Genomic DNA, 27,627 nt, shown 5'->3' with positions numbered 1-27,627 from the left:
AAATACAATAACAATGTCTTCATTAAAATGTCTATCATATACATACAACAATACACACTGAGTGACTGAATGATTTCACACTCTGTACCCTCACATTATATTCCTTTTCTTAAATGTTGTATGCGAGAGGTCTCGTGTATGTGATAAAATACGCATATGAAATGAGACAAGAGGAAGGCAGAGGGTGAGTCAGGGACTGACAAGGAAAGAGCTTGTTGAAAAAATAAAGGGGGATCCTGTCGCCCCATGACATCACCACCAGCATTGTTGATGTACCTCAGGAAAAAATTACATTAATTTACTTTCAGTTAATTTAACTAATCGAGAGAGGCGCTGAGATATAGACCTACGTTTAATAACTAGCATTGACCTGCCCCTGACAGGACAGTGTCCTAACTGTCTATCTAGCTATCGTAACCGCCATGCATGTGCTATTGGCAAACGTTCACGTTGTCATGACAGTCCCAGTGTTTCCCCTACCATTATATTAGGGGGGCGCCTACTGGGCAAATTGACTTACAGATCTGTCGGTAACCCCGTCCGTTGAAAACAGCATGTGAACCCAACCACTTTGAGGAATATAGGGGGATCATGACTTTTTTAACACTTAAAAAGCACATTGTTTTACGTTTATAATGAGCACCGCTTGTGTCGTCATGCGTTTATTTCATATTCATATATTTTTCCAAAAAAAAATAAAAAATGTTCGGGGGGGACAACTTTATGGTTGGGGGGGACACACGTTTTTTTTACTGATTTACTGATTTACTGATTTCGCGGGGGCCTTCCAAAAACGTGCAGTGAAAATTGCGGTGTTTTTAGGTGTTTGTTGCGATTACATTGCGGGAGCCAGTGAAAGTTGTGATAAAAAGTTGCTTATTTCCCTCTTTGTAATTATAATTGAGTTATTTGTTGAAAAATAAACAATTAATAAACAAACATTCTCTAAAGAACCAAACCATTGAGAAATGGTCTGGTGAATAACCTTACCAACATGCCAAATAAAAGATTACCAGTACTACAAAAAATTTGCAAAATAGGCTGTTCTGCCCTCTGCTTATTAAGGATATGAAAACGAACATAGGACTTTTACTTTGACATCATTCAAATGTTCGTCTCGTGAAAATGGCAACAGCTGTTAGACAGTTATCTAGAAACATAGCTAGTTATGCTACGTTATGCTAAACACGTAGGGGGAACAGTACATAGGATTTACTTATCCACAACGAAGTTCACCTGTTGGAATTTCAAAAGGACCACAAGTAAGACTGAATGAAATGTTATGAATATCTCAGCCTACACATATCTCAGTCCGCATAACTACTGAGCCTGATGCTAGAAAGTCATTCATAGCTGCAAGGGAATACATATTGCAGTAAGGCTTTCAGTCTAATGATGATTTAGGCCATCAAGAAATTGATCATTATTTTATGTTAATTTAAGTGTAATCAAAACATATTTTAATGTATATAATTTTGGGTAACAATCAATTTAAAATAAAAACCTATAACGTTATGTGTCGAATATCACGGGGGAAAACAGATGAAGGAGAACTTATAATATAGGTCTACTACAATTGGTTGACATGCAAGTCAGTTATATTGTCTGTACACAATTGGTCAAGAGGAGGGACTTGGCTTTGAATGAACAGAGGAAGTGTCTGAAGCGTGAGACTGCAAATCGAAAGAAACCGGCAGAAAACAAGGTAGCTACCTAGAAAGTGTATTTCATAGAGACTTGAGACTTGATCAGTTGAAAAAGAGTATAAGTATCACATTCCTGAGACTGTACTCTCGGGGCTCGTTCGTTTGCTAGCGGAACAATAATCTCTGAGGCTACTAACATACTTAGCTTGACAGTGTAGCTACGTGAGCTAGCCAGCTAGTAGAAACCATCTGTGATGAACGGGTGAAGTTCATTACTACAAATGTAACATTAGCCCATCAGTTAAATTACCCTGTGGATTTACTTGGACTCAGACAGAACCTGATTAGAACATCATGTAGTAGCAAACACCAAAAAATACAATAAAAAAAACATCACGATTTGAACTCGCTTGCTAATCTAATTGACTGATGGCTAAGGTGAAAACTTGCTGCTCCCTGTCAGGGTGACGATTTGTTTCGGTTTTTGTATCAGGCATGGCTTCCCTGTCACATTTGCCATTTATAGTGTCAAAATACCACTCATCTAAAAGTCTTTCTTGAATGTTGTTCTTTTTTATGCTGACTGAATAATTTGATGGAGTGTAATTCTTCCTGCAGGTGACTCATTCCATAAAACGAAAGCACACCTCCTAAAACTCAATATGGTGGACTCCCAGTACTACCTTCCAAATAGCATTTCCATCGCCAAGCTGGATTGCAAGGAGGCTTTTGAACTGTTATCTTCGAAGGAGCAACTTTATGCCCACTACCTCTCTCGGGCAGCATGGTATGGTGGTCTGGTGGTTTTGGTGCAGACATCCCCCGAGTCACCCGAAATTTACGTGCTTCTGCAGAAGCTTTTCCGCAAGCAGACCCCGGCCGAGTTGGAGAAAGTGGCCAGTGAAGCTGGACTCACTTCTGAGGAGTACAAGGTCAGCATTACTGTCATCATGACTTTTCTCACAGCACAGTCCCACTCAAAACCATGCATCAGAGCACAGTGCACCTGGTTGAAATCAGTGTAACTGTAATGGTCCTGATTAGTAAGATAAGTTGTTTTACAAATCAGGTGCACAGCTTATGAGTTCGGCCAGGGGGCGATGCACGCCAGGGGGTACTTGTGAGCTGGATGGAGAACCTAAGAACTAGTTGAATGCATGATCAAAATAATGTTCTTCTCCACAATGTGAATCACATTCTTAGTGTATGTGTCTTTAAAATTGATGTCATGTTCTATTGTTATGCAAGAACAGCTTACGTGTAAACATTTCTTGTAAACAAGACATTTCTTGTAAACATTTCTTACGTGTAAACATTTCTTTGCCATCTGGCTAGGCGGTCCTGGTATATGCTGCAGGGTTCTATGCCAACATGGGTAACTACAAATCATTTGGAGACACCAAATTTATCCCCAACTTACCAAAGGTAAGCAGTTTTAAATTTTGTGTAAAACAAGACAATATCGGTTGTTTTGAAAACATTTCACAACTGTATTTCACATTGCATTTCACCTGATTGGAAGACAAGCTGTAACACTGTTGATTTGCGATGTCAAGAGATAATGCTTAAAAGTCCATGCCTAAATATATACACCTTTTTAACTCTGACTGCGCAGGAGAAGCTGAAAGCTTTGGTGTGGAAGAGTAAGGCCTTCCAGGAAAACTCTGCGGAGATGGAGGCTCTGTGGAAGAGCTGCTCCCAGCTCCTCTTCTCTCTGGAAGACCGGCAGAAGCAGCTCGGACTCGGGCAGGATGTGAGGCTTTGCATTTCCAAACGATTCAGTTGCACGAGAATCAATGTTTTTAAACCACTTAGAAATGCCTGCCATTATAAATGACATCAGTTCAGGGCAGATGTAGCCTGTTGAAGCATGCATATCCCGATGCGTCCGCAATATGACTATGTTTATTGTATATTGTCTGTGCATGTCTAAGTGGCCTTTGTTATATCCGCAGGGGATCACCACGTACTTCTCAGGGAATTGCTGTTTAGAGGATGCAAAGTTGGCCCAGAAATTCCTAGATTCTCAGGTACATCCTTCTGCTATCTGTTTGCAAAGAGGTGGCTCCTAATTCTGTTTTTGTTCTTACATGAAATCCTGTTGTATAGCTCATGTCAGCAGTCATCTACCAACAACCCCCCATCTTGTTTTAAAATTGGTGTACAGACTAACATAATCTCATTTGACTTTAATAGTATACTAAAACCACCTGCCGAGTGCATGTTATACTATCATGCAAATGTACTGTTGGAAATTACATTTTAAATGTACATGTGTATTAGTAACACTGTGGCATATCTGTGGGTAGTGTCACACTGTGGGCAGTCGTGTGTGTGTGTGTGTGTGTGTGCTTATATCTTCTGCTTTTCTGTACAGAACCTGAGTGCCTACAACACAAGACTGTTTAAAAGGGAGCCGGAGGCAGGAAAACAGGTTTATGAGGTCAGATTGGCCTCCGCAATGAAGACGGGTGAGGACTGCTCTCTGTCATTTGTGGCTTAGGGTACAAAAACATGGTAATCCTGGAAGAGTCATGGAATTTTAAAATCCCCTTTTTCCAGGCCTGGAATGAAATTGTCATGAAATTGAGTAAATTCATTGATCGTTTTGAAAAAGTCATGAAATTAAATTTTGCCATGTGGAGGTCTAATGTGCAGATTATGATTTTTGTGCAAATTATGATAATGAGCATGATATGATTGTAAGCATGATAGAGTTTCCACTTTAAATGATATAGCATAACTAACCTATTAGAAAAGGAATGGAAAAGGTTGTTGTCTAATTTTCATTTTATAAATAGGCCAATAAAATGAAAATGGGGGGGTTTGGTGGTGGTACCTTATGTCTTATGTCTTGTTAACAGTGCCAAGCATGGTGTTTTGTTCTCCTCTGCTGTAGATGGTGCTGGTGAAGGGGAGGGCGAGACGCGCTGTGGCCGGTATGATTTCGAAGGCGCCGTGTTCACGGTTCATAGGGGTGACTATGCTCCCCTTATGGAAAAAGTCACCAAAAATTTGGAGAAAGCCAAGGTGAGTCAGCAAAGCCTCTACGTTCTTTTCTGAACTTTCCACCCCTGTTTAAAGTCCATTTTCACGAATGGGTAGAAGGTTACACTATCACCTGGGATCATCTCTTTAGTTACATGTCAAACAGCTTTTAACAAGATTTGTGGAATGTGGGGAATTAAAAGAATGAAATAAACTAGTCATGTCTCAGCCTGTTGTTGGCATAATTGCAGGTCATTCATGGATTTTATGTTTGGTGATTTCATTAATCTATCAGTAGGTTATTTTGTTAATTTTTTTAAACAAATTCATGTGTTTGCAATGAACGTCTGTCAAGGTGTATTATTACACTCCATGTATAACACATGCAGTATTATCTTGCTTGTCATCAGAGGAATCAGGTTAAGGTCCCATATCAAATTGCCCCGATAACTTTTTTTGTTCTATGCTTGCCTAATCTTTTTTATGGGATTCAAAGGTGGAACTGAAATCAAGTAAATAATGAATCTGGTAATTTATCCTGTTCTGAAGTTCTCCTGTTGTATCCACTGCCTACTGAAAATATGATTCCACGCTGAATACAGTGGGACCACGTGCAGTGTGACCAACTCAAGGCAGTGGTTTACTGTTTTTCCACTGTAGATATCATGAGATTTCATGTTCCTCTTGCAGGCTTTTGCATCCAATGAGAACGAAGTACGAATGCTGGAGGAGTATGCAAGAAGCTTTTCCTCTGGATCCTTGGATGCTCACAAAGAAGGTTCCCGCTTCTGGATAAAGGACAAGGGCCCTATTGTAGAGAGGTGACACTACCTTATAATACTGTGTATACTTCATATAGATCCTGAATTGCCTTTTTTCTTCAAGTTCATAGATGGATAGATAGATGGATACTTTATTGATCCCAAGGGAAATTAAGGTCATCCAGTAGCTTACATTTAACACACAAACATACATACATGAATCACAATAAACACAATACAATAAATACAATACAAACAATACACATAGGGAGAACATGTACACAGGGAGTGGGGTGGTTACAGTTCGACGGCAAATACTTAATATAGAGTCAATCCTCGAGCTCCCTTCTGTGCTCCTAAAGTACCGTGTTGATTGGCTGGGATTGTTTATGTTTCGGTCACTGTGTTGGCTTTTCATTTACAGAGCAAGGACTGTACGAAGGGCTGTGATTTATTAAGCACGAACACTGCAGACAGGCAGAGCGCAGTGAGGAGCAATTTTGCTGAATTTGAAAATAAGTACAGTACCAGTCAAAAGTTTGGGCACACCTTTAATTTTTTAAGTGTTTTCTTTAGTTTTATTATTTTCTACGTTGAAGAGTAATACTGAAGACATTTAAACTACGAAAGAACAGATATGGAATGATGTACAAAACTAAAAAAGTGATATCTACCATGTAGAAAATGATAAAAGTAAAGAAAAAATTCTCAAAAAATTAGAAGGTGTGTCCATACTTTTGACTGGTACTGTATATTGGAGTAGAATCACAGACTGCACCGTTAAATGCTGTGAAACACCCCTTGTACTCCTGATCTCAGTAAATGTTGTGAAAGTCTATGAGCCTGGTCATGCTAACTGTTTTTATTGTTTGTTCTGTGTTTAGTTACATCGGTTTCATCGAGAGCTACAGAGATCCCTTTGGATCCCGAGGGGAGTTTGAAGGTAAAGGACTGATAAACACTCTGGGTCTCCCCTCTGTCAGAAACCTTACAATGCCAAGTCAAGTCTTTTAATGTCAGATACACAGAACAAGAGAGTCGGTCTGGGCACTAAAATTCTTGAACAGGGTACTATTCGGCGACACTCGCTAAGCGGTTTAGCGAGCTAAATTCCAGGCTAAAAAAAGACAACACCGCTTTAGAGAGTTCGCCGTAGCAACTTTTGCTCAATAACCATGGTAATTAATCGCTTAGCCCTAGCCTGCTCCAGGACAGGCTAAGCAAAGTTTAGCTGGCTAAACTTGCCACACCCACGCCAAAAGGAGGGATCCCATTGACAAGGTTAATAGTTTGATTAGCGTAGGAAGAGTTCTTTGCGATCGCCAAGAAGATCCATTTTTCCATCATGATGAGTTCTTGTATGACTGCTACCGATCCACCCGACAAGGAATAATTAATTTAAAAGACCTTCTCGAGTCATTTATTACATACACCACCGTCGAACATTGAATGTCTTCTATTTTTGTAATGTCGGCGATGCGGAGAACAAAGCACTCATCATTATATGACATTGGTACAGTTGATAAACCAGAAATAACTTTCATGCTCAGCCTGAGACGTGATTTTTAGTTTGCACATGAATACTAACGTTTTCTTTGATCCCAGGAAATTTGAGCACATAACCCATCACCATTACGGAGATATTGGCTAAAGTTGTTTTACCTACTTTAACTTACATCATTGCAAACGTTTAGTTTTGCAAACGTGTCTAGTTTTTGTGCAGTGGTGGATGTGGATGGTAAGGTGGTTGCATGATAAGAAGAAAGAAAGAAACACAATTTATTTGCATTGCTTCAATTTATTGAATTTCTTATTAATACATTTTCATTTAGTCATTTAGCAGACGGTTTTATTCAAAGCGATTTAAAACTACAATTCTTAGGAAGGTGAAGGGAATCGAACCGGTGATTAACTGCACGTAAGCCCTACGCTCTGCCCGCTGCACCAAAGTCACATGTTCGGATCAAGAAAAGATATCACTACTTAGACAGCCTATGGACAGTTTCTTTAATGCTGTTGCAGTCGCGACAGTGATGAATTTTGACATGATTATGGTCTAAAATTCTTCATAACGCGTTCATGGTCATATCCCGCCTTAGCAGAGAAAAAAATTAGTCTTTTTCTTTGAGTTTAGACTATAATGCCGTTCAAAAAATCCTGGTTTTGGTTATCGACCTTTCATGCCTTTTAAAGCAGGACGTGCACGCGCAATTTAGCTGATGATTTTAGCCTGGGATAAATTAACGAGAGGTTAAAATAAATTAGCGCCCGTCGCCAGACGGGCTTGGCCTGTTCTCAATTAGCGAGCTAGTTTATCTCCAGTTGCGAGCTAAATTAATTATCTTAGCTTCAGTTGTACGCCGAACAGGGCCCAGGACACCATACCACACTACCATAACATAACAAGACATAGCATAACATATAAGTACTCCACATGATATAACATAACATAACTTAACAATACGTACCAAACATAAGATATACCTATGAAAGACAAATAATAGTAGACCTACTAGATAAACAATAAGTCTGGTTGAGAGTCTAGAGGTCATTGTTTCCTTCAAGTGGATGCATACTGTGGGGGCGGCAGTGGTACAAGAAGTAGAGGAGTCCTTTAGTAATCGGAGGGTTGGAAGGTTGCTAGTTCGAATCCCCACTCCTCCTTGCCAAGTTTGTAAGTGTCCCTGAGCAAGACATTGAACCCCCAACTGCTCCTGATGTATACATGCAAATTTCCTTGTAAGTCGCTTTTGGGGAAAGCGTCTGCTAAATGACTAAATGTAAATGTAAATGGGCAGGGTTTGTTGCCGTGGTGAACAAGAAGATGAGCGCTCGCTTCACCCAGCTGGTGAGCATGGCCGAGGTGCTGCTGCCAATGCTGCCATGGCCGGCAGCCTTCGAGAAGGACCACTTCCTGCGTCCCGACTTCACCTCCCTGGACGTGCTGACGTTCGCTGGCAGTGGCATCCCATCTGGCATCAACATCCCTAACTGTGAGACGCCTTAAAGTCATATTTATGATCCCTGTGTTTTCCATTACCAGCTCCATCTTTACTTGTGTTTCAGTACTCCATGATCAATGTCTGTCTTTATGTCTGTTTCATTGCCAGATGATGACATCAGACAGACGGAAGGGTTTAAAAATGTGTCTCTGGGAAACGTGTTAGCCGTAGGCAGTGTCGGTCGCAAAGAGGACCTCACTTTCCTTGAGGAGGACATCAAGGTATTCTTCTGCACTTTACCTTACAATAAGATGTTGGCTTGAATTTGGTTGTTGAATGAATTTATTGGACACGGATGGCTGAGAACTCTTCTGTATTCTCCCCTTAAAGGATTTGTACCTGAAACTGGTGGGGCCAGCCTTTGAGGTACAGGTGGGGCTCCATGAGCTACTGGGTCACGGCAGCGGAAAGCTCTTTGTTCAGGTGAGCGCGACTCCTGTTGTCGCTTTAATAGTCCAGGCAAAATAGCCCATTTTGGAGCCAAAAATAGAATTCATTGTAAAATATTTTTTATGAGGTGTCCAGAACAACATACTAAAAGTCCTAAGAAATCCTAGTTGAGGAAATATGTTTCATTGTCATCAATCTGAGACGTGTGCTAATAATGCATGGCAAAAATACACCTCTAAAATGTAATTTTTTCCTTTACTACTATCAAAATAAAACTTTACACAATGAACGTACCCATGAAAAGTAAACATTTTTGTAATCATAGAAATGATCTATGCTGAAAAAAAATCTTTTACAATTAGTCTGTCGTAAAACGCTATTTTGCCTGGACTGTAAAGGTGTGGTCTGTGATTCTGGCAAAAGGTTGTTCATATTTGAGCTCAACAGTCAATCAAATGACACCCCTCCCTTCTATGCTGGCTGGTTTGGGCTTTGTGATGTCATTAGCAATCAAATAATGTTTTGTCGTTTGTTTGGCATTAGGATTCAAAGGGAAACTTCAACTTCGATAAGGGCAGTGTTGTCATTCCACATACTGGAGAAGTGGTGAGTTCTCAACAGCGCTTATGGTTTTACCTTTTGTATGTGTGTGTGTCTATTGTCTTAGACACACACACAGACACACACACACAGACACACTCTTTCACACACAGACACACAGAGACACACCCTCAGACACACAGTTCTTACTGAACTAAATTGACTTGTTTCAGCTGTATTTAGTATGCGAGTTATTATTTCACATTAATGTAGCCTTCCTATACTGTAGATCTCAAGCTGGTATCAGGAGAGTGAGACTTGGGACAGCAAGTTCTCCACTATAGCCTCCAGCTATGAGGAATGCAGGGCAGAATGCGTCGGCATCTACATGTGTCTCAACAAGGAAGTACTCAGGTGAGGGTGCATACCAGGTTACTCAGAACAACAACAACGTTAACATTCAGTGTACTTGATTAAGATACTGTGACACTATTGAATTGAATTTCTTTGTAATTATTATCAATGTCCATCGGTAAATATCGGGCTCAGTTCAAAATATTTGGCAGACAGCCATGCCAATCTCTGACAAGCTGTCCTCAATTTGTAGTTGCTAATGGCAGAACCCAGGAGAAAGCCCCAAAGATTTTGTGTGATCACAGTGTAAAGTTGTCATTTTAAGGTCTCCAATAAAGTATCGGACAGGTGCTTAAAGAGGCAGTCTTTCTCAGTCTAAACCCTGTTAATCTATAGTCCCTGTGGCTCTGTTCTGCTGCAGCATCTTTGGGCATGAAAACGAGGATGCGGAGGATGTGATGTACATCAACTGGCTGAACATGGTGCGTGCCGGCCTGCTCGGACTCGAGTTCTACACCCCAGAGACCAAAACCTGGAGGCAGGTGAGGAGGTCTTTGCGCTCAAGTTACCAAATAGAGAATACTGTTTGTAATTGATACAATAATCTGCAAGGAGATGCCTTCCGTTACCTTTATACGGGCAATTTGACCATTGAGGTGGATATTTATTATAATTATTATATTGTATACATTTTTCAGAATTAATTTTATGTCTTTGTAGTAACAGGAGAATTTATGATCAGTAAACCCTACTTGGCACCAGAACACACCAGTTAGCATATTGGCAACTTTTAATCAGTGCCATCAGAACTGATTGCAAGGTTTTTTAATGCCTTTTAGGTAGTTAGCTCAGCTGTTGCTGTAAGCACTGCTCTCCCATGCCCACATCCACGGCTGAAGTGCCCTTGAGCAAGGCACCTAACCCCAATCACTGCTCCCCGGGCGCTCAAAAGCAGCTCACTGCTCCGGATTAGTGTGCTTCACTGTGTGTATCACTGTGTGTATCACTACCCTGGATGGGTAAAATGCCGAGATTGAATTCAGAGTGTGTGTGTGTGTTTCACTATCTCTGCCATACATAGTCACTAGTCACCAAGGCTCATTTCCATTTAAGTATTTGCAGTGTGTGTTTAATTGCCCTGTGTGTGTGTCAGGCCCACATGCGCGGTCGCTTTGTCATCCTGCGAGTGCTCCTGGAGGCCGGAGAGGGGCTGGTGACTCTCAAGGAGACCACTGGTGCTGATGGACGACCAGACATGATCATCTCACTGGACCGCACCAAGATCAAAACTGTGGGCAAAAAGGCTATCGAAAAATTCTTGTGCAAACTTCAGGTATGTTGGTGGGTGTGTTACAAAATATATGTATTTGTATATCTAAATGCCTGTAGTGTTTCCAACATAAGCTCATGTACATTAGTGTTTGGGAGACATGCTATTTAAACATTTATGTAAGACATTTAAAAAAACTAAAACATTTCAGTTTCTGATTAGTACGGTCTGAAGGCAGTCAGTTGCCACCTTGTTATATTTTTAAGCACTGTGTGTTAAATTCATTAGTGATAAGTGTGCCAATACCCATCTTGTGATTTTAAAATGACTGGCAGGTTTACAAGTCCATTGCGGATGTGGAAGGTGGTCGTGCTATGTATGATGGCTATTCCGAGGCGACCTCAGACAGCCCTCACGACTTCCTGCGTATCCGAGAGACAGTCATGCTCCGGAAGGTGGCTCGGAAGCTGTTCGTCCAGGCCAACACCGCAGTCAAAGGTTAGTGCGGTCGGCATAACATTGTCTTGCGGAAATCAAATTCCATTTTGTGGGATGCAAGCAGTTCGTCACGGACCGATACAGAATAATGGCCAAGAGGGGTACTTAAAAACTCATCAGGCAAACCGCGTAACGAATCACTGAAGTAGTGCTGAAACGTTTTTTCTGTCATTTACCTTACCTTGGTCGGGGCGGGTTTGGTAATGACACAGCTGTAGCTTGTCTATTCTCTATTTCTATCGTTTATAGTTTAGGTGTTTAGCAAACGCGTTTGCCCAAAGTAACTTACAAACCATTAAAAAACAAATAAGAGTTAAAACAACGAGAAATTAGACAATTGGGCAGAAACGATTATGCAACAGCATGTGTATAGTAATTTGAAGTATCATGTTTAAGTAAAACCATAAATGATTTCTAAAATAATCAGAATAATCTTCCTGTATAGCAGGGGAGAAGGTGGAGTTGGTGGAGTATGAGAGCACAGCCGCAGGACTGGTCCAGTCCAACACTGACCGCTTCCAGGAGGATGCAGAGGAGCTGGAGCGCCACCTGGTGGAGCTGAGCTCTCAGGACGCCTCCTGCTGGTGCTAAAGGGAGACGCAGCAAGTTGGAGCCAAATAGTTGTCAGCCAATCCTGTTGCTCTTCTTAAGTATTTTTTTTTGGATTGATCTTTTTTTTCTATCTCGTGTGAGTCAGAGGAACAGTTGACGTTAAATATACTGTAAGGGAACCAAGGGTTTAGCAGTGCTAAAACATAAATGTGACCCTGATTTCTAATTTTTACAACCAACAAACCAACCTTGTCTGTAAATAATGGTTACATGGTAACAGTGGGCGCCATACATTTTTCAGATTGTTTGAATACCCTTGCATAATAATAATTACCTCTGCGCATCTCGAACAAAATGGGCCTTGAGTGAAGTGTGTTATGAGAGGGGCTATTCTGAGCTTTGCTGTGAAATCAAACTGATCGGCTTTCAAAAATAAATAGCGATAATTGGAGAAGCCCCACGTACTGGTTGTTATCCTCTGCCAAACCTACCAAATTGGGAGTGTTTCTCAAAAGTGTCTGTACATCTTGAAATAAAGTGATAAAAAAAAAGTGATAAAGTCGGGTGTGAAACTTTTTTCATGAATGACATAACGTTATTGGCATGGCCATGTATAGATGAATATTTATTTCACTGAACAAGAACACGAACAAGATTAGAACTCGCCAACATTGGTGAGAACCGGACAAAGAGAAGAACTGAAGTTATTCCAAGAACAAAGCAAGAAGGAAAAAACTAAAAGAATCTCACGGGCGCAATGCCTGCCAGTTGCTGTGTGTTTCTGTGGGTCTCTGACCGTGCCAGGAAAAGTTAAAAGTTAGAACTTGTTACAGTGATTTATAAAATCTGGATTTAGTTCTCTACCAGGACAGCAATGCGGATTACTACTACACACCCTTAAGAAACTGTCCTAAGGAAGAGTTCTGGAGTTAATTTGCTGTAAGTTAACTCACCTCAATCTTAAAACAATACTAACATGTCAATGAAAGAACAAAGCCGATATCAACTCCAGGCAAATGTCTTCAGAATGTTGAAGATCCTTAAGCTGCAGTGGAATGATTACAAAGACCTAATGCATTCAGCTGTATCATATACAAGTCACTTCTGTGATCCATGTGTACCTGCACATTCTAAAAACATCATCTGTATTCATGATTAGGTGCTTTGGATGGAAGTGTATATCAACCTCACTTGGCCAGATTTACATTTACATCATCCACCTAGGGACAGCCATGGGAGAATGTGGCCTTAATATGGGATGAAGCCATTAGAGGAATACCTGTCTATCTTTTGATGACAGCTCAAAAGTAGCAGCAATTGTTATTATTATAAGTCAGTTGTGCTCTCATCAAATGAAGCTGGGTTTTAAAAGGACAGCCTGCCTTGTTTGTGCTGGTTTTGACCGCAGTCCACTTCTGGAAAGGAAACTGGTTTTCCCCAGATGTAGTCATAAGTCCCATGCGTGGAAGAGGGTATAAAATAAATATGGCTCATGTTCCCATTTATACATATAATACAGTCAGGCCAAAAGAAAAAAACTTAAATATATAATCATAATGTAATATTTGAAATGACTTTCTATTATTTACAGTTGACATTTTCCACAACAGTTTAGGTACTAACCAATATTTTTACTTAAATATGCATATAGACACCCCTGACAACACTGCAAATCAATGCTATCAAATATATAAGTGCATGAAACACTGCCACTCAACACGTTCCACCAATGCTAAAAAGTACGACTGACTTAATTCACTATCAATGAATAAAACTGAAAGGTGTTTTTTTGGCCAGACCAGAATCCCATTAGGATTCCGCCAGGTCTACCGCACCTTTTCTGGTCAGTTTCCGTGACTTGGCATCAGGGCTCTGGAGCTGGTAGATCAGGGGAGATCCACTGCCGCCCAAGGCCAGAAAGTCCTCCATTTTGGAATCGGGGGGAAGAGGCTCAGCCTCTCCATCTTTTCTCCAGAAGAGAGCGTAGTCGTCCGGCTCACTGGTGCCAAATTTTGCGGCACAAAGTTGAGCTAAGTCCTCCACACTAACCCCGTTATTCCACTGAAGAGTCTTTACTGAGCAGCTCTCCTCATTCTGGAAGAGTACCTTCACAAACCTCTGCAACACAGAAAAAGATGGATGGGTGTCTCAATATGTGCCTGTTCACCTTATCTGCTCTGCTATCTACAAATGCATATTGTTGGTAGTGATATGGACTGCTCTGCACAACCATTGTGCACTGTGGAATTATTTAACGACGGCATTCAACAGTCACCATACGTACAGGACGTTTTTAGAGTCTTATGTTTACGTATAATAGTGCCAATTTTTATACATGCAAGGGTTATAGCCATAACCCTAAGTTTTTATTGTGTGTATTTGCTAAATTTGACTGTATCTTGTATTATAGATACTGGTGCCTTCATTTCCTTCGGGATCAAAAAAGTGTCTTGTTTAAAAACTACGGCGAGTACAATTATAAAGTGTGTCCAGTCTGACCTGGTGCTTCCTGGATCTTCCTCTCTTGGAGTCATTGCTTCGGCGGTGACTCCACTCCCTCAGGGAGTCCCGGGCCTCGCGGGTCAACCCGCTGGTTGGAGGAGTACTGGGCTGACTCTGGATCAGGCATAAACTGGCGTAGACGCTGGTCAGATAGTACCCACCTGTTAGATAAAATATATTAAGACGTTAATATTGATGAGACAGAGACCAGCAATCAGAATTTAAAACAGTACTTTTATCTTTTGCAAAAGAGGACGTGTGCTACAACCAAAGGGTGTGAACAGACTCCAAAGATGAGCTGGGCGCAGCCAGCATTATGTGAGTAGAAAAAACAGGTTTCATCACACAAAGGGCGGTATTCAGAAGTTGCTGCAGTGATCTCAGAATATGTCTTTGAGAGTTGAGCAGTAGGCATGATTATCAGTACAAAAACAGGTGGTTTGCCTCAGCAAGGGAGTATAGGCCTCAGCACACAGGATAAGCAAGCAGATACAAATACAATAACAATGTCTTCATTAAAATGTCTCTATCACCACCTTAATAAGAGAGTCAATGTGAGAATGAGAGGGGGCACCTGGGCAACAACACAATTTGTACGGTACCTAATAACCTAAATTCTACAGCACAGAATAACTTAAATTCTACAGCACAGAATTAAACAGCAAGAGACAAAAGACAAAAGGAACCCCAGCAAGCGTCTTGTGACATTTCTTTATAAAAACGTAATCTAAGAAAGGAAGAAGAAACAAGAATGGGAGCTTTCAGAGAATGCAAACCTCCGCCTGGTGACCTTGACATCTGAAAATCTAATCAATTATTGCCATTATATTAACCAATCTCCCCACAAAGTTTGATGGAAATCGGTCCATGCGTTTCTGCGTAATCCTGCTGACAAACAAACAGACAAACAAACAAACATACAGGGGCGAAAACATAACCTCCTTAGCGGAGGTAACAAGCAAAGACGTCACGTACCCTCCCCAGTGAGCCATGGCGTGTCTAACAGTTCCATCATGTACTCAACTTCGATCACAAGCTCTGGCATGTTGCACTGTACAATCACGTAGGAGAGAACTGGCAAGAAGTCATCTGCACCAAACTCCTTCCCTAAAAAAAACATTAAATACACAGACACACAAACATTTATGCCAACATGAAAGCTTTGCTGTAAGCTGCAAGACTTTAAAAATGTAATTCAGACAGAGCCGCACTTGTTTTGAGAACACTTACGTTTGTCTTTATTCATGGCTTTGTAGATGAGTTTGCACACCTGCAGTATCAGCAGGACTTTGTCGATGGGGGAATAGGCGCGTTGTAGCATTCTTAGCTTCTGCCGTACCTTCTCTATGCCCTGGGCGTCGGGAACGTTTACCTGCACCCCAAAAAGCTCCAGAGGTGACCTCTCCCTTGCCCTTTGGAGGCTCTCCGCCATGTGCTTGGCGGACCCATCTCGTTCGTGGAGAGTCCCGAGGGCTCCATCAACCTGGGCCTTCAGTGGCTTCAACACACAGCGGAACATGGCCTTCTCCAGAGCCTGCTCTGTGGGTGAAGGGTTGGTGATAGAGACATTTTAATGAAAAAATTGTTTTTGTATTTTAATCTGCTTGCTTTTCCTGTGTGCTGAGGCCTACAGGCTGAGGCCTTAAATACTCTCTTGCTGAGGCAAACCACCTGTTTGTGTACTGATAATCATGCACACTGCTCTACTCTCAAGGACATATTCTGAGATCACTGCAGCAGCTTCTGAAGCGATGGGACGGGAGAATACCGCCCTTTGTGTGATGAAACCTGTTTTTTCTACTCACATAAGGCTGGCTGCGCCCAGCTCTTCTTTGGAGTTTGTTCATGATCAATATTAACGTCTTAATATAATTTATCTAACAGTTGGTCATGAGAAAGAATGAAAGAACTTGACTCAACCTGAAAGTGATGCCTTAACCTCTGTGTGCAGCCTAGAACTGCTGACAGCCACAGTGGTGCTGCTATTTTAACCAAGATGCCCTTCCACACAGTCTCAGTTCTGCAAATGCGTTATTCTTGTGCATGAAAAGTGAAAACCCACTTCTGTTGCCAACTGTTACAGCTGTTGCTGCCTATGGGTTCGAATACACGTAAGCGTTTTTTTTTAAACCGGACGCTAGAAAATGCATTGATTCCTATGGTTTGGCGTGCTTTGTGTAGGCGCACACGCAAAGCGCGCCGTACCATAGGAATCAATGCATTTTCTAGCGTCCTGTTTAAAAAAAAAAACGCTTATGTGTATTCGAACCCTAAGGAATGCAAAAGTACTGGCACACACATGTACTGTAAGTCACCACATCAGACTCAGGAGTTTCAGACAAAGACCCTCCACTGTACCTTTTATATCCTCTGGCAGCAGAGTCTCGATGGGGGGCTCAAGTTCCCCGCAGTCCAGGAGGAACGTCTTGGCCTGGGAGAGGAACTGGCGAATGCCCTGCAGCATCTCCATGGCAGAGGTCAGCTTAAGGTCAGAGGTCAGCGTGAGCAGCTTCAGGGCCTCCCGCTGCTGGCGCAGGAAGTCTTGCACGAGGCCGCCGAACGCCAGGCGCCGGTCGTGGGACAGCTCCTCCACCATCCGTGCCACGCGCTTCTCCGGCATGAAGAGGGAGACGAAGGCGGCGCTCATCTTGCGCAGGGCCGAGACAGGCTGGGGCGGGGGCGAGGGACTAGGGGCCGTCGGGGCGCTGGTCCCCCGGGAGAGGGGCGGGCGCTCTGGGCTCTCGTCCGGCGCCTCGTCCAGGCTGCTGATGGAGCTGCTGCTCTCCAGCTCACTGAGGGACGGGGCACGCCTCTGCTCTAACACCAGCCCTGCGTCTTCATCTTCGTCTTCGTCTTCACCCATGTCTTCCTCTTCCTTCTCTTCATCTCCTCTCTGACCACAGCTCTGTGCACAGAAGAACCCAATTTGAGCATTAGAAATATACCGAACGGTTGTCATGCCGACACTTAACCTTGTACTTGTATGGTTGTTCAATACCATTGTCTTTCACAGAAAAAAAAAGAAATATACCGAACGGTACATGCGTCACCATCTCAAAGAAGACGGAAGAAATGAAGACGAGAAACGAAACTGTCAAAATTCCTGCACGATTACACATCTAGTTTTCTTAGTAACTGGGCCACTCTGTTAGTCATATACGCAGATGTGCATTAGGACATCAAATAGAGAGATAACAAACGTATACAGATGGTGACAGACAATATCCAAAAGGTCTGGTACTTGAACACTGCTTATAACCAGAAACAGAATGCAGCTTATATAACTATCTGGTTAAACTGGGGGTGTATCAGCTGTATATTACCCTGAATAGAGCTTTTGGCATCTGATAGTCGTCCTCCTCTTCAGTTGGCGAGAGAGCGGGGGACACCAGAGTGCGTGTTTTCTTTGGTAGAGCCACGCTGGGCTGCAGGTAGTCTGAGACCTCCTGTGGTGGCGCTGGTGTGGTATCCTTCGTGGCGTCTCTGGCTTCCTCTGCCTCAGCGGCGGCCCTCTGTCTCACAGCCTTGCCCTGCTTCTTGGCTTTGGCCAGCAGCGGCGGTGGGGGTGGCGGAGCGACCGGAGGCGAGAGGGGGCTGGAGTTCTCGGTGGAGACGCGCACTTTGATGCTGCGCTTGAAGTGATGACGTCTGTGCAGGGCGCTGCGGATGGGCTGGTCCTGCAGGAAGAGGGGGTTGATGAAGCACAGGGCACCTTGGCCGGTGCCGGTGTCCAGCTCTCTGGGGCTCCGCGTGCGGATGGGACAGAACTGCTCAAACAGGGTGGGGTTTTCTATGGGTGTGGCGCAGTCCTCCGGCGTGAGAGCGGGGGGCGGCGATGGCGATGGCGCCTCGGCGACTGGGGGAGGACCATTACGAGGGCCCCTGAAGTTCAGCTGCGAGCTCCAGAACTCTGTGAGTAAAGTGGATAAATGAGCTACCAGGATTTCTGGCTTTGCACCGTTCACATTCAAAATGGTTTAAATTGACATAACTGTCGGCGTGTTAAATATTAGGGAGGGAGTATCATCTCCTGACAATGCTGAGAAGAGTTGTTCAGGAATGTAAAAGGTCGAATGGGAGCCCATGAACATTTAAGGCATTGATATCCCAAAAGAATGGCAAAAATGAACAATTTGGTTCATTGCAAGAACCCTATAATGTAAGATTTCCTGAGGAGGTTGAAAAGTAGTGTTTGAAATGTTTATTGTTTTTTGTGGGGTTTTTTTAAGGCATATATAACAACATATTTGGAGGGCTTTATTTGCTTTTGGTCCAGTTTACTAAGGTTATGTTTATTGCCACTTGTGACTTTACACTTCACATAAATTATCTAATTCAGACATAATAGTAAGTGGCTATTTGTTGGGCAAATAATAAAACGTCTTTTTGACCATTCCCTTATAAATCTGTTACAACTAAATATCCTGAATTTGGTTGACCCAAGGAGATAATTTTGGACAAAATAATGAATTTCAAAAGAAAACAACAACAAGGAGTGTGTTAATATTTGGTTTTGGGTTCAGATTATAGACAGACTGGTTAATATTTTTAACAAATGGTCAACAAACACCTCAAGATAGTAGCAGATCAAATACAAATATCATATTATCATTACGTTATGAATCATATGATGAAATGCATGTTATGTTCATATATCTACCAGCAGCCTGTGAAGCAGCAGTTGCCTGCATACATACCTACACCCATGTGAGAGATAGACTCCAGTTGCTTGTGTGATGACGCTCTGGCTATGGCCTCTGGCAGTTCCAGAGTGAATGGCAGGACATCCCTAAATCAAACAGGTTTCACAGTTACAGACCTAAACAGAATTTGGGATCTGGGGAAATCACCATAGTAGTCAGGGACCGTAGGGGGTTTGAGTAAAAAATAAGGGTTAAGGGTTGTAATGCAATTTGGGTCCAATGTTATTACATACAAGTTACAACCCCCAAACTCTGCACCTAACCCCAATGCTAACCTTATATCTAACAGGCTTCAGGTATGAAAAAAAACACTGTCACACTTAAGCTATAAATGAAATAGTACCTATGGCTACTTAAAACAAAGTGTCATATCGTACCGGCTGACACAGTAGAAGGCAATGAGACGGCAAAGATCAGGGAAGCGTATGGCTGAGCTCTCCAAGAAGAACGCTGAGGGAAGCACAGCAGAGGAAACATGAACCCTGGGCCGTAACATCAGCATCTCAACACAGTTATACACAATACACACACACACACACACACACACACACACACACACACACACACACACACACACACACACACACACACACACACACACACACACATGTACACACACACACACACACACAATCTCCTCAGATGTAACATCAGCATCTCAACACAGTTATGAATAACAACACAATACACACACACACACACACACACACACACACACACAGACACACACACACACACACACACACACACACAATCTCCTCAGATGGAACATCAGCAGCTCAACACAGTTATGAATAACAACACAATACACACACACACACACACACACACACACACACACACACACACACACACACACACACACACACAATCTCCTCAGATGTAACATCAGCATCTCAACACAGTTATGAATTATGAATAACAACACAATACGCACACACACACACACACACACACACTCACACACACACACCAACACATGTACACACACACACACACACACACACACACACACACACACACACACACACACACACACACACACACACACACACACACGTACACACACACACACACACACACACACACACACACACACACAATCTCCTCAGATGTAACATCAGCATCTCAACACAGTTATGAATAACAACACAATACACACACACACACACTCACACACACACACACACACACACACACACACACACACACACACACACACACACACATAATCTCCTCAGATGTAACATCAGCATCTCAACACGGTTATGAATAACAACACAATACACATCATCTCCTCAGATGTAACATCAGTATTTCAAGCATCTTTGATTTAAAGGTAATTCGGTTTTTTCAAAAATGAAACTCACTGGAGTCCGCCTCACGAATGACAAATTGCTTCACAAAAGAGGGCACGCTGTCATCGGCCAGCCTGACGCAGAGTACTTTCTTCTGGGATGTGCTGGACTTGCGAACCAGGAATGTCTGCACGCGTCATTTTGAAAAAAGCTTAAATTATGTTTCATTTCATCAATGGGATAGGGAAACTATTCTTTCCCCTGGAACACAAAAGAAAAGTCTAACTGCTGGAGACCGCACAACTGTTTGATACGCAATCTCTGCTTAAAGTGTGCAATGTAAAAAAAAATAAAAAAAACATTTACGTGCATTAAAGGCAGGTTTAGAGTGTTACGCTATAGTATTAAAGGCAGGTTCAGAGTGTTACACTATAGTATTAAAGGCAGGTTTAGAGTGTTACACTATAGTATTAAAGGCAGGTTTAGAGTGTTACACTATAGTATTAAAGGCAGGTTTAGAGTGTTACACTATAGCATTAAAGGCAGGTGTAGAGTGTTACACTATAGCATTTAAGGCAGGTTTAGAGTGTTACACTATAGCATTAAAGGCAGGTGTAGAGTGTTACACTATAGCATTAAAGGCAGGTTTAGAGTGTTACACTATAGCATTAAAGGCAGGTTTAGAGTGTTACACTATAGCATTAAAGGCAGGTTTAGAGTGTTACACTATAGTATTAAAGGCAGGTTTAGAGTGTTACACTATAGTATTAAAGGCAGGTTTAGAGTGTTACACTAAAGCATTAAAAACAGGTTTAGAGTGTTACACTATAGTTTTAAAGTATGTAAAGTATGTACTATAGTAAATAAAGTATGTAAAGTATGTACTATAGTAAATAAAGTATGTAAAGTATGTAAAGTATGTACTATAGTAAATAAAGTATGTAAATGTGTCTCACCCCTGGTGGTTCCCGCTGCAGGACATGAAGGGCAGTGGCAGAGTTGATGGACAGCTGGAGCCACACAGGGTGTGTCAGCAGCAGGCGATCCAGCACACTGATGCTCTTCAGGGAGCCCCGCTGGGGACCAGCCCGCCTCTCGCTCACCGGCTGGGGGTCAGGATAGTCATACACGGGGTCCTCCTGCATCTGGAGGTAAACCCATACTCAGTTCAGTCCCATGGTAACAAACTAGTGATATGTCATCATTCATTTCACAACGTCTAGCATAACCCTGCAAATAGTTACACAACTGTAACCAAAAATGACATGGAATGACTAACCTGGGGAAAAAATGCTAATTGCTGTTGCATTTGTTCTCAATCATTTGAAAGCGTCGCCTCCCATTCAGTTAGTTATTTTTAGACTCAGTTGGTTACTTATATCTATATATTTTTACAAGTTGTAGTGCCTCCTGGCTAGGTTGTTGGGTAGGGTATGAGTACAAGCATGTGACAGTGAGAGGTGGGGTTGGTCTCTGTGGGAAATCCCCCACCAACAGCACAAGCAATTAAACACCTTTTCCGGTGTATAACTAGAAGTATAAAAACAGAATCCGTCTGTTTCGGATTATTGGTTTTCCTGGAGCTGGGAAACTTCCGCCACTTCCTTTTATTCTGGCGTCTTAGACCATGTGAGTGTTATTTGTCATTGCCTGAGTAATATTTTACCACAATCCCCTGTCAAACCTCTTTTTCCATCTCCCCACCATCCATTCATTCACTATACAACCCTCACAACCAGACAGCCTATGCCTCCCAGCAGCACAACGACATGGGATAAGTGAGTCAAAAGTTGTAAAAATGCCATAGTTGAAACAAACTCAAAGTACACTTGACTGAAAACCTTTTTTTTTTCTTTCAGCATCAATCCTGAATTCAATTATTTTCACAGCATCGATACAAATAAACATGGAATTAAATGCTATGCTTGCACGCCCATCTCATTCGCCTCTGGGCATTGGGGGTGTTGGCATGGAATCCGGATAAAACCCACAACAGTCAAATGTCATGGTTCCATGGCGAATAGAACCCTGTTTTAATATTTCATGAGGGCTGTTTTGAAAACTGACTTTTTTGACATTTGACTTTCAGATCAAATAAGACACAGATGCAGAACATTTTTCCAATAAATTCTGTAGACCTCCATTTTCATTGTGTCCTATCATGGTGGTCTAACCAGGACAGAATGCGACATGAAAAACACGTAGGTAGGAAATATCAAAATTTACATATTGACCATTACCACTCATTATCTTTAAGTCGGGATGGCACAAGATCACTATGTGTGGGCTGACATGGATTGTTGCAGCAGCAGATGGCTGCTATGGCAACTGCAGCCCACACATTCTTCTGGGCTTTCCAACCCACTGACACAAACGCCTCCAAGACTCCACTGTTTCAGGAAGGCCTTTAAAACATTGTAGCCCACCTCTAGCTTACTGGTGTCTAACTATAATAAAAACGTTAGATAGGCAGATGGGTTTTTATCTTGAAAGCCCTGCAGCACACTGAAAGAAAATGAACTATAATGACCATATTCAGCTTTGGATAAAAATGCCTTGTTCATGATTATTGTGTTCAATCAGACAGTTTGCCCAAGTCTGCCTTGTATAACACACTCATCACATTGAAACTGTATTGCAGTTTCTCTTACCTGAGAGGCTATTTTTCATGCAGCTTTAAGGGCATAGAGTCAATAATATTTCATCTCTATGGTTATCCCTATGAGGTGGAAGAAAAGAAATCGCTACAGTGTAGTATCATGATATTTCAAAATGTAAAGAATCACAATAATCACAATTGCATTGTTGCCCAAATATTGCGCTAGTATCATTGTTGCCTCCCACCCTAACTCTTTTAAATAATACAAATAATTTAAAAAAGTGTTTAGACCTCATCATCTGGAAAAGAAAAAACATGTGGGGATTGTGATCAGTTCAGTCAGTTCAGTTTTGCCAATCAAGATTTTCAAGACTTCCTCAAGTTAAGATTTCATAAACTGATGTGAATACCCTCTAAGAGCAAGCCTATGATGACAGGGCCAGGAAATACTTCCTCTAAACAAAAAGGAGACATTGAACAGAATTGAGTTAAAAGGAGGGGATAGGTGTGATGTATACACCTTAGGCTGTCCCATGGGTACTAGCAAGCAAGCTCCAGTCACTGCTGTGGACCATATAGCCTTTCATTAAACATGCAATCTTCCCACACTAGCTAGGACTGTAATAGGAACCGAAAAGTACCATTTGAGCACAACTACCGAAACAGAGAAACAATCCAAGCTCTACTGAACACTCGCACATCAACCTACCTATTGGAGCATTTTAACAATATGCTTATTTCTAAAAAATAATAATAAGGTAAACGTCATAAGTCTGACAAGTATCTGTCATAAATTCCACTGCACAGGAAATGTCAACCAGGACACAGACAATGCACAAATAACAGACTGCAAGACAATGTAATGATTGTTGTCTGTCAGTCTACACTTGCCTGTGAAGCTGTAACATAATCATGCCTGTGCACAGCTGTCTTTTCTCTGCCATTTAAACAGGTAAGTGGCAAAGATGAGGAGTTTGAATATAAATATAAAATAATAAACTGCTTAGAAATAATTGGTGAGTTTAGCATGTAACCTACTTGCTGTGCTTTAGTTTTAGTAGATCTATGATCCTGAATTACAAACGCCTCCAAGACTCCACTGTTTCAGGAAGGCCTTTAAAACATTGTAGCGCACCTCTATGCTAACAGATTGCAAGACAATGTAATGATTGTTGTCTGTCAGTCTACACTTGCATGTGAGGCTGTAACATAATCATGCCTGTGCACAGCTGTCTTTTCTCTGCCATCTAAACAGGTAGGTGGCAAAGATGAGGAGTTTGAATGAAGGGAAATTTGAAGTTGGACTCTTACTTTACTGAAAACATAAATGTTATAAAACTTGAAGGAAAAAATCATGAACAAAAGTGTTGGAACAACAATTATTTTAGGCTCTGTTGTACCAGTCATTATAAGCTTTCATACTAGACTTTTAATTAGGAAAATCACAGCATGCAGTGGCTTGTAGGAGTGGCTTGTACACATAGCCTATTGGACATCTCCGAACACTGAAGTGGAGGCAGGGGTTGGGCAGACTGAGAACCACTGAGTTTCCACATGAACTTGGCAAGTTCAGGCTTGGACAGGAAAGCTTTAAGGCATGTGCTCTGAGTCCAGAGCAGTCTCTGCACTGCAGATCACACTGCGATAAACTTGCAAAAACAAAAGTGGTTGTGTGGTTTTGACATTTTGTTTTAAATATAAAATAATAAACTGCTTAGAAATAATTGGTGAGTTAAGCATGAAACCTACTTGCTGTGCTTTAGTTTTAGTAGATCTATGATCCTGAATTACAAACATAGGAAAACTGAAATTTTAGATGAGATTTGAAATAACAAATTAACATAAAATATAAAATTACGTTTTGCTGTCTCGCACACAGTATGTGTGGACAACGAGACACAATATGACTGCAGGCCTGGTGAAATTGTGATGTTGTAGTTAAATCATACAGTGTATTCTGTCAACGTCTTATTTTACCATTAGCCCAATCATTCCGATTTAATTTTCCATTAATGATAAGGTAAACCATTGAGCCTGAGGTGAATTTCTCATAGCCTAAATAGGTTGCTTTACAAAATCATGGTTAATTAAGGTTGAATCCCAAATGTTTAGTCTTTATCCTGATGTCAGCTCCGCTGACATGATACACGAACTTACCTGACCAAACCTTCCGTCTCGAACTTCCTTGATCTGATTCCATGCAAGGTTTAACGAAAAAGCTTTTTTTTATAACCCAGCGCCCAAAAATCATAATCCAAACCAGCATCTAAGAAGCTGACATATAAACAGACTATATTTATATAATAACTTAAACAAAGTTTTGTTTTCCTACCTTTGTGATAATCAGTCTTTATCGGTCGTTAGACGTGCTGAAAGTTTTGACTGCCTTCGGATCCATAGGCTATACAGACTAGATGTAAAACCGATACTTGTCGTTGGGAGTAAATGTTTTTCTAGTGTTAATAAACATGCCATTCGCGTGTTGTTACATTTGAAGTTCTCTTGAAGTGACGACACTGGCAGCGTTGCCTCGTTGGCAGAAGCCATTTATCGCCGCACGCATTCACAGAGGAGGAACTCACAAGTAGTGGGAGGACAGGAAGGCAGGGCATACTTCATTATTATCAAGACATTGACGTGGACAGATAACGCTAAACTAACATGATTAAATAGGACTTAATTATCTAGGGACCTAAATTAGCAAAACACAAGACGAAATTAAAACAGACACAAAAGAAACACATTCATGTGGAGATATATCTAGAACAGAACATCTACAGATAAGACGAACACTCAGTCTCTCGCTTCCCCAGAATGCTACACCTGTTGGTTGGCGGCAGGGGTGGTATGGAGGTTGCCCCCTGGCTGGCGGTGGCGATGCAGAGTACCCCTGGGCCCCTCGGGTGGCGGCAGTGTGAAGGACCATCAATCTATTATTCCCATGCATACTGTATTTTGTGGTTACACATGCTTGCCACTTTCCATTCATGTGTACACATTCCTGATGAAATTGTGGACAGCTTGATACTTCTGAGAAATAGGCTACTCCTGTAACACATAAAACCTCTGTGGAACTAATATGTCAAGAACCATAGATACAGTAAAACCAGAGTGTTAAGGATTACTGATTCCCCCCCCCCCAAACCTAAGCCACCCACATAGACTGCCATTGCTGTTAGTGCACCCACAAAACTCTTTTGAAGTTGAAGTAGGAGTTTTTTCCTCATCTTTAATCAAGAGCGTGGTCTTTCAATTTCAGATCCTTATTAATTAATTTCATGTTCGGATTTTGTAACGTTTCCCCTCAAAACTGGCCTTTTCGCTCAAATAGCCCCAGTGTCTTGCAGACAGGCTGCTTCTGTGCGCTTGTGAAACTTCTGCGCACAGATTTCTGAGCTCTCTCTCAGGTTGTTGTGAAATGACAGAGAATTCACCCACCAATGCCAGGAATGCCAGGTGCGAAATTAACCAATGAAATCGTCACTTCCTCCTTGGGTGCAGCTAAATAGTTACAATTTGAGAGCACAAGAAGTTCAACAGAAATGATACATATAAGTTGACTTGTCTAGGTTTTGTCTGAAGATGCATTTGATACGTCATAAACCTAATCTGCAGTCCTGCGAGCAGCCGTGGCCTACTGGTTTCAGGCCGGAAAACCGTAGGGTGGCCGGTTCGATCCCCGACCAGTAGGAAAAATGTGGGCTGGGGAAGTGGTAGAGCACTGCTCTCCCATGCCCACATCCACGGCTGAAGTGCCCTTGAGCAAGGCACTTCAGCCTTCAGTAAGGATGGAGACACGAAGCAAAATATTCAAAGAGAGATCAATGAAAAGATAGCAACAGATACAGAAGAACAGGAATATGGAATTGAAGAAGTAGCAAGGCACCTAACCCTGATCACTGCTCCCCGGGCGCCGCCAAAGGCAGCTCACTGCTCCGGGTTAGTGTGTAACCTCACTTCACTGTGTGTGTGTCACTTCCCTGGATGGGTTAAATGCAGAGGTGGATTTTAGAGTGTGTGTGTCTACACCACCTCTGCCATAGAGAGGACTTTCACTTCACTTCTGAGTTTGTTTGACATAACAAGCAAGTGACATGCTTATCACGAAGCTAACGTTATGTTATTAAAACTGTTGCTCTTGTGAGCATTCATAATGGTTTGTTTCCTGTGTAATTACGTGTTAATTTACATTACAGTTACATTTAGTCATTTAGCAGACGCTTTTGTCCAAAGCGAAGCACAAGGGATTTCATGGGCGACGGATGGTTGATCAATAAATACACCTTTCTGTGGGGAAAATCGGGTGACCAACTATTGACCCTTCTCCCCCTGTTCTCTCTTTTTTTTTGCTTTTTAATTGTCTGACTTTGTCTTCTTTAATGTGGACGTGATGTCACATCTCCTGACGGCTCTCTCTCTTTTGGATTTCAGGATGGTTTTACCAAAACAAATAGAGAACCAAACATCAAATTTGTAAATTTGAGGTAGATTATAATATTAATGACACTAAGTGTCATGATAATA

General features: G+C 41.9%; 2 protein-coding genes across 3 annotated transcripts; one reads left to right on the top strand and one right to left on the bottom strand.

Moving 5' to 3' along the window:
* Positions 1–1,167: 1,167 nt before the first annotated feature.
* On the top strand, positions 1,168–12,514 carry dpp3 (dipeptidyl-peptidase 3). 2 transcript variants are annotated; one of them, XM_080852708.1, is made up of 18 exons: positions 1,168–1,262; positions 2,265–2,578; positions 2,982–3,071; positions 3,262–3,399; positions 3,602–3,676; positions 4,024–4,117; positions 4,546–4,676; positions 5,325–5,455; positions 6,280–6,338; positions 8,194–8,388; positions 8,506–8,618; positions 8,728–8,820; positions 9,331–9,393; positions 9,617–9,741; positions 10,103–10,223; positions 10,835–11,014; positions 11,287–11,449; positions 11,895–12,514. In XM_080852708.1, exons 1-18 carry the CDS (start codon positions 1,169–1,171, stop codon positions 12,038–12,040), a joined length of 2,325 nt encoding a protein of 774 aa, XP_080708834.1. In that variant the 5' UTR covers position 1,168; the 3' UTR covers positions 12,041–12,514. The 2 variants fall into 2 exon arrangements, with proteins under 2 accessions (XP_080708834.1, XP_080708835.1); XM_080852709.1 differs by lacking the exon at positions 1,168–1,262 and adding an exon at positions 1,643–1,705.
* A 1,296-nt stretch (positions 12,515–13,810) lies between these two features.
* On the bottom strand, positions 13,811–21,649 carry rin1a (Ras and Rab interactor 1a; the record flags this gene model as incomplete). Its single annotated transcript, XM_080852696.1, has 10 exons — positions 13,811–14,119; positions 14,501–14,664; positions 15,479–15,610; positions 15,734–16,042; positions 16,862–17,408; positions 17,827–18,413; positions 19,201–19,292; positions 19,584–19,656; positions 20,577–20,691; positions 21,461–21,649. 10 exons carry the CDS (start codon positions 21,647–21,649, stop codon positions 13,811–13,813), a joined length of 2,517 nt encoding a protein of 838 aa, XP_080708822.1.
* Between the last annotated feature and the right edge of the window lie 5,978 nt (positions 21,650–27,627).

The sequence above is a fragment of the Sprattus sprattus genome (genome assembly GCF_963457725.1).
Source record: "Sprattus sprattus genome assembly, chromosome: 1".
Taxonomy (NCBI): Eukaryota; Metazoa; Chordata; class Actinopteri; order Clupeiformes; family Clupeidae; genus Sprattus; species Sprattus sprattus.
Note: the sequence above shows the minus strand (reverse complement) of the source record. Positions and strands in the feature narration are given on the sequence as shown.